At 44.1% G+C, this 12396-nt stretch overlaps 1 protein-coding gene across 10 annotated transcripts in view; it reads right to left on the bottom strand.

Moving 5' to 3' along the window:
- The window catches only part of SHTN1 (shootin 1), a 148978-nt gene that overhangs the window by 55338 nt on the left and 81244 nt on the right, over positions 1 to 12396 (bottom strand). For all 10 annotated transcript variants that reach the window (XM_040361496.1, XM_040361498.1, XM_040361499.1 and 7 more), the window contains 5 exons: positions 11124 to 11221; positions 8410 to 8491; positions 4504 to 4598; positions 2143 to 2289; positions 522 to 675 (listed from right to left, as the gene is read on the bottom strand). In XM_040361496.1, coding sequence (XP_040217430.1) covers positions 522 to 675; positions 2143 to 2289; positions 4504 to 4598; positions 8410 to 8491; positions 11124 to 11221 — 576 coding nt within the window. The remainder of the gene's footprint in view (positions 1 to 521; positions 676 to 2142; positions 2290 to 4503; positions 4599 to 8409; positions 8492 to 11123; positions 11222 to 12396) is intronic.

Here is a 12396-nt window from a genome sequence, read left to right as displayed (position 1 = left end):
AGACTGTGGATGAGAGGGGGCCAGGAGAGATCACATGGGGGAGGGGAGAGCAGAAAAAAGCTGGATAGGAAGAGCAGTGGGGTGGGCTGCAAATAGAGGAACCAATCTCTCCATTTCCTTCCTGCAGCCACTGAATGCCCGCTTCTCCTCCTTTCCCTCCCGCAGACGGTATGTTCCTGGTGCAGCGTGGAGGATTCCATCATCCACCTCAAATGTGTAGATAGGGTTTTTTTTTGATCAGCCAGCTGGCTAATTAAAACAAAAACGATCCATCTATGGCCAACTTTAGAGGTGACTGTAAAAGCTGTGCTCTGCCCAGAAATAGCATTGCTTCCAGGACACCAGCAATTGCCGTAGACACCGGAGACATGTGAAGCCTACAGAGACATTTATGCCAAGAAAAGTGTTTGAACTTGATGGACTTGTGTCTTTTTTCAACCTGACTAACTATGTAACTATGTGTAAAACTAATATTGGGAAACATTTTACTAAAACTAATCATATAAAACAAATCTCCATACCTGAGTGTTTCAGGTCTTTTACTAATGACTCTGAACTGAACAGCTTCACCTCCAGATCCTTCTTTTCCTCCTCCATTATCTCCAGCTGCTTCTTCAGACTCTGAATCTCCTTCCTAAGTCGGTCCTCTGCCAACTGATCCTCCAACTCCTTCACCTTATTATACGGAACAAGGTACAAGATTACATATAATGAAATTCAGTCTCCTGAAATACTCTGCACTGCTGGATGTCACCGATCCTTCCTCTAATTCCCATCTCCTGAAATAATCTGCTCTACTGGAGGGCTCTGTTCCTTCCACTATCTAACTCTCCTCTCCTGAAAAAATCGCATCTGCTGGAGGACTCTGCTCCTTCCTCCATCCAATTCTCCTCTCCTGAAATACTCTGCACCGCTGGAGGTCACTGGTCCTTTCTGTAATTCTCCTCTCCTGAAATACTCTGTTCTGCTGGAGAACTCTGTTGCTTCCGCTATCTAACACTCCTATCCCGAAATCATTTTCTCTGCTGGATAAAACTGCCTCTTTTCTATTAGGTAGATTCAGGTATGGACGCGTAACTTTGCGGCAGCGTATCTTAAGGAATTTAAGCTACGCCACCGTAAGTTAGCGAGGCAAGTACATGATTCACAATGTACTTGCCTGCTAAGTTACGTCGGCGTAGCCTGAATCGGCGGCCGTAAGGGCGCCTAATTCAAATGTGTTGGAGGGGGGCGTGTTTTATGGTAATGAGGCTTGACCTCACGTTTTTGACGTTTTTTTTTTTTACTGCGCATGCGTCGGGCGACTACATTTCCCAGTGTGCATTGCGGCTAAGTACGCCGCACGGGCCTATTGATTTTGACGTGGACGGAAACTACGTAAATCCCGATTCACGGACGACTTACGCAAACGACGTAAAAATTTCAAATTTCGACGCGGAAGCGGCGGCCATACTTGACATTACTATTCCACTAGAGCCTAGCTCTAACTTTACGCGGCCTATCTCTTATGTAAACGGCGTAAGTAAACGGCATAAAAGTACTGCGTCGGCCGGGCGTACATTCGTGAATCGGCGTATCTCCTCATTTACATATTCTATGCCAACCGCAATGGAAGCGCCACCTAGCAGCCATCCAAAATATTGCAATCTAAGATAGGACGGCGCAAGCCGTCGTACCTTAGATATGTTTAAGCGTATCTCTGTTTGAGCATACACTTAAACATAGGTCGGCGTAGATTCTGAGTTAGGCCAGCTTATCTGATAAGCCGGCCTAACTCTTTCTGAATCTACCTATATATATATCTTACTCTCCTCTCCTGAAATACTCGGGTCTCCTGGAGAACTCTTCTCCTTCCTCTACCCAATAAGCATTTCCTGAAATTGTTTGTGCTGCTGGAGGCATTTACTTCTTCCTCTATATAACTCTCCTCTCCAGAATTACTCTGCGAGGGGAAAGGTCTCTTCTCCTCCCTGTATCCACTCTCCACTCCTAAAATTCTTTTCACCTTCCTTTAACTCTTCTGTCATGAAATACTCTGAGCTGTGGGAGTACTCAATCCGGTGAGGCTCAATGGTGTTTTAGTTCAGGAGAAGTCGGGTGGGGTCTATGCAGAAGTGAATAGTCTCGGAGTGGTTGGCTCACCTTTTGCTGATGCTGTGTGCGGCTTTCCTCCAGCAGTCCGGTCAGCCTGGCGTTCTCCTCCAGCGCATTCAGCATCTGCTCGCTCGGGGCGCACTCCTGCAGCAGAAGACAGCTCTGTCGCTTCAGTTTATTCTGTTCGATGATCATCTGGAAAATGAAAAAAAAGCTATTGTGATCTTCATTGAAGACAATACCAAACTACAATTTCTGTGATGTCACGCCCTGCCTCCTCACCTCATCCAATCAGAGAACACTTAGTATTCATTGAGAACATGGGAAGAGTGAGCAGCGCTTGCTGAGCAGATGACCTCATGAATTCACAAACAGCCGCAGCCGCTCAGCAGAGGACCCAGAAGCTAGTTGAGATCACTGTAGTAGCGGTGCATACTACAAGGATTTCCAGGTTCTAGAAGGATTAGTAAGGTATGGTATAGGGTTGTCCCGATACCACTTTTTTAGGACAGAGTACAAGTACCGATACTTTTTTTCAAGTACTCGCCGATACCGAATACCGATACTTTTTTTTAAATGTGTCCCCAAATGCAGCCATGTCCCCCCCATATGCAGCCATGTCCCCCCCATATGCAGCCATGTCCCCCCCATATGCAGCCATGTCCCCCCCCCATATGCAGCCATGTCCCCACACACATGCAGCCATGTCCCCACACACATGCAGCCATGTCCCCCCATATATGCAGCCATGTCCCCCCCCATATGCAGCCATGTCCCCACACACATGCAGCCATGTCCCCCCATATATGCAGCCATGTCCCCCCATATATGCAGCCATGTCCCCCTTAGACGCAGCCATGTCCCCCCATATATGCAGCCATGTCCCCCATATATGCAGCCATGTCCCCCTTAGAAGCAGCCATGTCCCCCTTAGAAGCAGCCATGTCCCCCCCCCCCATACCTGGATGCTGCCACGCCGCTTAGTTAATACGGGCGGGGAACATTACAGCTTTCATTTAAATAGCTGTAGTGTTTCGCGCCGCTCTGCGTATAGACACTCCCCCTTGCTCGGGATTGGACAGATCACCAGAACAAGGGGGAGTGTCTATACGCGGCGGGGGGTGAGTATTCTATTTGGTATCGGGAGTATTCGCGCGAGTACAAGTACTAGCGCAAATACTCGGTGTCGGTACCGATACTAGTATCAGTACAACCCTAGTATGGTACATGCATTTCTCACTTCCTGTTTCTCCTCAGTAAGCTTGCCCTTATCATCTGAGCCGTTCTGCCTGGGGGATAGTCAGCCAGAACAGCTTACTGAACAGCTTACGGAGGAGGAACAGGAAGTGAGAAATTCAGACAAAAAATAAAAAACATTTAGAAGGGAAATCGAAGGAAAAGGTAAGTGAACCAACAATGCACTAGCTTAAAGGAACCCATTTAGAAAATAAAAAAACGAACCTTTACAACAACTTCAAGGCCTTGATGGATCCAAGGGAGCACAAAAGGGCTTCTCTAGAACCCCGCTGAGGAGAAGGTCCGCTTACCGTAGGATAAGCTAGCTGTGCTATCTCAACTGTGTGAAAATGTCCTAAACCTCCAAAAAATTTGAATTTTGTCAGCCTATTCACCTTGGGTTTGGCCCAAACAAAATGGATAATTTTATTTTGTAGCCAAAGTATTCTTTCCTTTCGGGACCACTATGGGAAGTGCTCTAAAAAGTAAAGCAGTCTGGGTAATATATTCATTATAACAGAATGAAATCTCCCACACCAAGAAAGAGGCAAGCTGGACCACCTGTCCAGGTCGGCTATAAATTGTTTGATAAGAGATGGATCATTTTTGGAGTATACAGTTTCTATAGATGGGTTCAGGTTAATCCCCAAATAAGGAATAGACTTAATAGTCTACTAAAAAATTCAATATAGCTAGGTAACAGATTGACCATGGATTGTGGTAAGCTAACATTCAAGGTTATGGCTTTATATTGGATCAATGATAAGCCCGAAAGTTTTGAGAACTTATGTAGTAATTGTAGCAAGTTGGGTATTGCTGCATTTGGAGATGAGGGTCTTAGGTAAGTATTGGGTGGGCTTCTGTATATCTTCATGCATAGGATGCATACAAATAAAAAACCTTGAGCCTTTACAATCACTTCAATTCAAATGTTTGCTGAAAGTATCCAAGACTGTACAGCAGTGTAAAAAGCGTTAATAGAGAAATCCATGTTTTAACATGCGGTCACACCTCTCTTGCACCTCCTATGTATATACGGTATGTAAGCTATTTGGATTTGACCAGACATTCTTTCATTTTTACCGACATTGTAGTTCTAGGACACTCTAGACCACAAATGAAGAAGATGTGGCTCTCAAAAGGTGCAGAAGGGACCCCGGCCTTGTGTCTTACCTCCCGGGCCAGTGTCTCTGCTCTCTCACGCAGGTCCTTCTCCATTTCTAAGCTGTTCTGTAGATCTTCATATTCCTCCACCGCCAGGACAGACACTGCAGGAAAACAGACAACTTTCACACAATCATGAACACTGTACTTCTGAGCGTGGCACTCAGCCCCTGCACATGGCTATACTGATACCCATGTCCCTATGGTTTTTGGTATTTTATATCAAAAGGCTTTAGACCTACAAAGAACCATTGGAGAAAAAAATGCAGTAATTTTGGGTCAATTTAACAAGGATATTATTAAATCAAAAAAAGAATGCCAGAGGCACTTTGAGAAATTAAAAAGCTGGCAAGTTTATTGCTCCTAACAAATGGACAAAGAATCTCCTCCTGAGACCTCCTACTCTACGCGTTTCACCCACAAAACTGGGCTTAATTGCACTTTTGAATCTTATGCAGTACAGCCTGGCCCTTTTTTATGAATGTATTTAGCATACAGGGAACAGGACGAGCCTTGGCCTAGCATTGGGTACCTAGTACCTTCGGTGGGAGACCTGACCTGGCTTGGGAAATACGTATCCCGTTTGTTTAAGAAGTTACCTCCACCATGAGACGACATTCATGATAAAAAGCAATAGGGAAATGTCTGGCCTGAGAATTTGGGCATTCTTCCTCCTGACGGTGATCCCTCTAGTGAGAACCATATCTATAGAAAATAATCAGGACCTCCTCCTTCCTGCTGGTGATCTCTCAAGTGATAACTGTGACCTTCTTCCTACTGCTGGTGATCTCACTACAGAAAGATCTATTATAGGGGACTCAGAACCCTCTTCCTTCTTCTGGTGATCCCACTACATAAAGATCTATTATAGGGGAATCAGAACCTTCTTCCTTCTGCTGATGATCCCACTACATAAAGATCTATTATAGGGGAATTAGAACCTTCTTCCTTCTGCTGGTGATCTCACTACATGAAGATCTATTATAGGGGACTCAGAACCCTCTTCCTTCTTCTGGTGATCCCACTACATAAAGATCTATTATAGGGGAATCAGAACCTTCTTCCTTCTGCTGGTGATCCCACTACATAAAGATCTATTATAGGGGAATCAGAACCTTCTTCCTTCTGCTGGTGATCCCACTACATAAAGATCTATTATAGGGGAATCAGAACCTTCTTCCTTCTGCTGGTGATCCCACTACATAAAGATCTATTATAGGGGAATCAGAACCTTCTTCCTTCTGCTGGTGATCCCACTACATAAAGATCTATTATAGGGGAATCAGAACCTTCTTCCTTCTGCTGGTGATCCCACTACATAAAGATCTATTATAGGGGAATCAGAACCTTCTTCCTTCTTCTGGTGATCCCACTACATAAAGATCTATTATAGGGGAATCAGAACCTTCTTCCTTCTGCTGGTGATCCCACTACATAAAGATCTATTATAGGGGAATCAGAACCTTCTTCCTTCTGCTGGTGATCTCACTACATAAAGATCTATTATAGGGGAATCAGAACATTCTTCCTTCTTCTGGTGATCCCACTACATAAAGATCTATTATAGGGGAATCAGAACATTCTTCCTTCTTGTGGTGATCCCACTACATAAAGATCTATCATATGGGAATCGGAACCTTCTTCTGGTGATCTCACTACATAAATATCTATTATAGGGGAATTAGAACTGTCCTCTGGTGATCTCACTAATAAAGAACAATTATAGTGGAATTAGAACTTTCTTCTTTCTGCTGGTGATCCAACTACATAAAGATCTATTATAGGGGACTCAGAACCTCCTCACTTCTTCTGGTGATCCCACTACATAAAGATCTATTATAGGGGCATCAGAACCCTCTTTCTTCTTCTGGTGATCCCACTACATAAAGGTCTATTATAGGGGAATCAGAACCTTCTTCCTTCTGCTGGTGATCTCACTACATAAAGATCTATTATAGGGGAATCAGAACATTCTTCCTTCTTCTGGTGATCCAACTACATAAAGATCTATTATAGGGGACTCAGAACCTCCTCACTTCTTCTGGTGATCCCACTACATAAAGATCTATTATAGGGGCATCAGAACCATCTTCCTTCTTCTGGTGATCCCACTACATAAATATCTATTATAGGGGAATCAGGACATTTTTCCTCCCGTTGGTGATCCCCCTAAAGAAAGATAGGGGAAACTGGACCTCCTGATTAGCTTGCTAGTGATGTACCTTAAAATTCCATTTGCTTTCCCCACTGTTCTAAACACTGTTATCATAGTGCGATCATAACATGTGTATAAAGCTTGTCGGATTTGCAGCACCGCAAAATGGCTAGATGTGGGAAGGCGGAGGGTCCAAGGTCCACACTCAACAATGCAGGCAAGGAGGATAATGAACAGGGAAATTAGGAGGGTCGTTATAACTCCTCATCGCGTCTGCAATCAACTCTGAAAAGCCAAACATGAGAGGTGGGCAGGAAGTGGCCAATCTCCAGAAACAAAACAATAACACCCTCCTCCCTCCGATGGCTGCAAGGCCACGGAGAGCGCTGTGAAAGCAGCTTCTATCACTTCAGAAAATGTTGGGGCTTGCTGGCTGAAATGTGCAGCAATTAGCCTAAGTTTCTAATCCTATTAACCAATGAGCTGCTCCAGAGTCCAACCACAAACAGCCCCCCCCCACCCCACCTCCCCCGGGCCAACACAGCGAAAACACAGTCATTATAATCAGAGGCCATTGCGAACTGCCAGCGCCTCTGCTTTCCCAACGCAGTGCATTAATATTCATGCCACTTTTCCTTCAAAGGACTTTAATTGCTAATCAAAAGCCGGCAATTATTGAGGCAGAAATTCAGCACAGCAGAAGAGACGTGTTAGCAAACAAGTCAAAAGTGTCATCCAAGCAGTGCCAAGTGTTTAACTGGCGCAGAAACATGCCAACAGGTGGACGAGTCCTGCCCTTTTTTATCGAAATCACAGAGGCAACTAAAAGTCAGGGCTGAAGAATGGAATACACAAATATACAAGGAGGAAAGGAAGGGGACGATGACAGTTATATACTAATAGCCTGGAAATCTCACCATTGTGGGAGGGGCAGAGACACAAACTACTGCAGGGAGATCTCCCCATTGTGGGAGGGGCATAGACACAAACTACTGCAGGGAGATCTCATTATTGTGGGAGGGGCAGAGACACAAACTACTGCAGGGAGATCTCCCCATTGTGGGAGGGGCATAGACACAAACTACTGCAGGAAATCTCATTATTGTGGGAGGGGCAGAGACACAAACTACTGCAGGAAATCTCCCCATTGTGGGAGGGGCAGAGACACAAACTACTGCAGGAAATCTCCCCATTGTGGGAGGGGCAAAGACACAAACTACTGCAGGGAAATGTCACCATTGTGGGAGGGGCAGAGACACAAACTACTGCAGGGAAATCTCGCCATTGTGGGAGGGGCAGAGACACAAACTACTGCAGGGAGATCTCATTATTGTGGGAGGGGCAGAGACACAAACTACTGCAGGAAATCTCCCCATTGTGGGAGGGGCAGAGACACAAACTACTGCAGGGAAATGTCAACATTGTGGGAGAGGCAGAGACACAAACTACTGCAGGAAATCTCACCATTGTGGGAGGGGCAGAGACACAAACTACTGCAAGAAATCTCATCATTGTGGGAGGGGCAGAGACGCAAATTATTGGAAATCTCACCATTGTGGGAGGGGCAGAGACACAAACTACTGCAGGGAATTTTAACATTGTGGGAGGGGCAGAGACAAAAAATATTGCAGAAAATCTCACCATTGTGGGAGGGGCAGAGACACAAACTACTGCAGAAAATCTCACAATTTGAGCCTGAGAAAGATGCTAGCAGGTAAATGAACCCAATGCTATTAAATCAAAAAATCATATCATCTTACCTCTATTGTACTTTTCTAGAAGCTTACGCTGGTCAAATACTTCTTTGGTCAGCATGACATTTTCTTTTTTGGTAGCATTCACCTAAAAAAAAAAAAAAAAAAAAGTTTTAAAATGTGAGCCATGGAATTGGTGTGGGGACCAATTCCTATGTATGAGACACTGCGTGGTCATGTGGGGCCCCTTTCTTTGATATGAGGCAATGTACAGTGGTGTGGTCTGTTTCTCAGTATGATGGAGGGGAGGATGCCTCTCAATTAAATAAAATGCGGCAATTTTAATAGATTTTGTCTAATTTTTGTCCTACCTACACTATATTATCAAAAATATTGGGACGCAGGCCAATCAAGTTCCTCCACCCTAAACGCTCATCCATGTCTTTATGGACCTTGCTTCTTGCACTGGTCCAAATCATTTGGTTTAGGTGGAGATTATGGTGTGGGGTTGTTTTTCAGGGGTTGGGCTTGGCCAGTTCCAGTGGAGGGAACTCTTAAGGCGTCAGCATACCAAGACATTTTGGACAATTTCATGCGCCCAACTTTGTGGGAACAGTTTGGGGATGGCTCCTTCCTGTTTCAAGATGACTGCACACCAAGCAAGGTCCATAAAAGACATGGATGAGCGAGTTTGGGATGGAGAAACTTGACTGGAACATGGTGAAGGCCCCCGACTATTTTTTCAATTGCAGTGACACAATAGAGCTTGTTCACACACCTGCCCCTAATCTGTGATTGGACAGTGAAGGAGCAGAAGGAAACTGAAGAGGTCATCTCTGTGTTCTTTCACCCCCCCACTAGTAAGCATTTTTAAGATGTTGGAGTGACAGCTCTGTGCCATTCTGTGAAGCCCTGACTAGGAGGGCAGCCATTTCCGGGTAGTCTTTTCTTTGTAGGCCCCTCTGGAAAATGGTATGGGTTGGTGGAAGGGATGCAGTATGGAGTACCCATAGAAAATCCAGGCTGTATACCTGGGATGAGAAGAGGATTTATATTGTTTTCTTTCAGAAACCTCATCTATTTGCAGAAGAAAAGCACTGCTGTACATTACCATGTACAACAGTTACAGGACACAGAACTATTTATAATGACAGAAACATGAGAATTACCCAATATTCCACCTATGAACGAATGTGAATGGAAGAGCAGAGTACAGTGTATAATTATCCTATGACTCCCATATACAGCACCTCTTGTATGGTGTATAATTATCATAGGACTCCCATATACAGCACCTCTTGTATGGTATATAATTATCATAGGACTCCCATATACAGCACCTCTTGTATGGTGTATAATTATCATAGGACTCCCATATACAGCACCTCTTGTATGGTGTATAATTATCCTATGACTCCCATATACAGCACTTCTTGTATGGTGTATAATTATCATAGGACTCCCATATACAGCCCCTCTTGTATGGTGTATAATTATCCTATGACTCCCATATACAGCACCTCTTGTATGGTGTATAATTATCCTATGACACCCATATACAGTACCTCTTGTATGGTGTATAATTATCATAGGACTCCCATATACAGCGCCTCTTGTATGGTGTATAATTATCATAGGACTCCCATATACAGCCCCTCTTGTATGGTATATAATTATCATAGGACTCCCATATACAGCACATCTTGTATGGTGTATAATTATCCTATGACTCCCATATACAGCACTTCTTGTATGGTGTATAATTATCCTATGACTCCCATATAAAGCACCTCTTGTATGGTATATAATTATCATAGGACTCCCATATACAGCGCCTCTTGTATGGTGTATAATTATCATAGGACTCCCATATACAGCACCTCTTGTATGGTGTATAATTATCCTATGACTCCCATATACAGCGCCTCTTGTATGGTGTATAATTATCATAGGACTCCCATATACAGCGCCTCTTGTATGGTGTATAATTATCATAGGACTCCCATATACAGCGCCTCTTGTATGGTATATAATTATCATAGGACTCCCATATACAGCACCTCTTGTATGGTGTATAATTATCCTATGACTCCCATATACAGCACCTCTTGTATGGTGTATAATTATCCTATGACTCCCATATACAGCACCTCTTGTATGGTATATAATTATCATAGGACTCCCATATACAGCACCTCTTGTATGGTGTATAATTATCATAGGACTCCCATATACAGCACCTATTGTATGGTGTATAATTATCATAGGACTCCCATATACAGCGCCTCTTGTATGGTGTATAATTATCATAGGACTCCCATATACAGCACTTCTTATATGGTGTATAATTAGCATAGGACTCCCATATACAACGCCTTGTGTATGGTATATAATTAGCATAGGACTCCCATATACAGCACCTCTTGTATGGTGTATAATTATCCTATGACTCCCATATACAGCACCTCTTGTATGGTGTATAATTATCATAGGACTCCCATATACAGCACCTCTTGTATGGTGTATAATTATCCTATGACTCCCATATACAGCACTTCTTATATGGTGTATAATTAGCATAGGACTCCCATATACAGCACCTCTTGTATGGTATGTAATTATCATATGACTCCCATATACAGCACTTCTTATATGGTGTATAATTAGCATAGGACTCCCATATACAGCACTTCTTATATGGTGTATAATTAGCATAGGACTCCCATATACAGCACTTCTTATATGGTGTATAATTAGCATAGGACTCCTATATACAGCACCTCTTGTATGAGGTCCACAAGTCGAGATCGCAGCTCCTCCAGCTCTAGAGAGACGGCCTTCTTCTCCTCCTGGGCAGACAGGACCTGTTCATGGAGACCTGTGATAGAAGAATATTATTACAAGGCTGCCAGGAGCTTGGAGCAGTGTTATTTCATCACCTAATCTAAGAAGAGAGGCTAATCATCATGTGTAGAGCGTCACCCCATCCTTCCATGCATGCCCTGTGTCTCTTTTTTGCCCACAGTAGAGGATGGCATTGGTGGGGAGTATGTTTAGAAGTTACATTTTGTGGCCTGAAGTTGTTTAAATAATTCTGGGTTCCCAAGGTTATCTGTAAGATCGACCAACATGACAGGTATTTTTGGTTCCTTCTATTAAAGGAGAAGTACAGCCAAAGCTCATCTGGGTGTACTTTTCCTGAGGATCACAGGAGTGCAGTTCGTTTTGCACTCCTGTGACCCATGTTCAACAGACAACAGGCTGAAGTTCGCTGTTGGCCGACATCCCAGAGCCGGTCCAGGTTGGGGAAAGATTGCGCCCATATGGTCTGGATCCACCCATGAGCCTGGCCTCGGCACCCAGCTCAGCCTCTCAGCAAGCCGCTGAAAGCCTGAGCTGGCCACTCCCACGCCCTCCACAGCCCAGCACTCCAGTGAGCACAGGGAGGGACAGAGTATAGAGCCCGTGACTGACAATCACCAGCTCTCTGTTCAGGGAGCTGTGACAACCAAACGATCGGCGGTGTTTGATTCTCAGTGTTCAAACCGGCAGGGGACCGGTGCTGCATCTACCTAGGTAAGTATCCAAAATAAAAATACTTTTTTAAATCCTTGTGTCAAGTACATCAAGAAGGGAACCCATTTCCCTGAAGGTGGGTAGTGGGCAGGAGAACCGGTGGCCTCAGAGAGTAGTGCAACTTCACCCAAATTTTACATTCTAGTCTTAGAAATCTACAATCAAGACTAGAATGTAAAATTTGGGTGAAGTGCCCATTACCCACCTTCAGGGAAAGGGGTTCCCTTTTTGATGCTGTACCTGATACAAGGATTTAATAGAAAGAACCCAAAATACCTGGCATGTTGGTCGATCCTACAAAGAACCTTGGGAACCCAGAATAACCAACAGGCCCCAAAATTTTACTTCTAAACACACTCTTGGCCAATGACCTCCTCTACTGTGGGCAAAAACGATTATGGCCAGCATAGTTGCTAGCAATAATGTTTCATTTTTTTTAAAGGCAGGGAAGGCTCACCCCTGAGAGAACACAATGGC

The sequence above is a fragment of the Rana temporaria genome, chromosome 8, assembly GCF_905171775.1.
Source record: "Rana temporaria chromosome 8, aRanTem1.1, whole genome shotgun sequence".
Taxonomy (NCBI): domain Eukaryota; kingdom Metazoa; phylum Chordata; class Amphibia; order Anura; family Ranidae; genus Rana; species Rana temporaria.
This window is presented reverse-complemented; position numbering and strand designations above follow the sequence as displayed.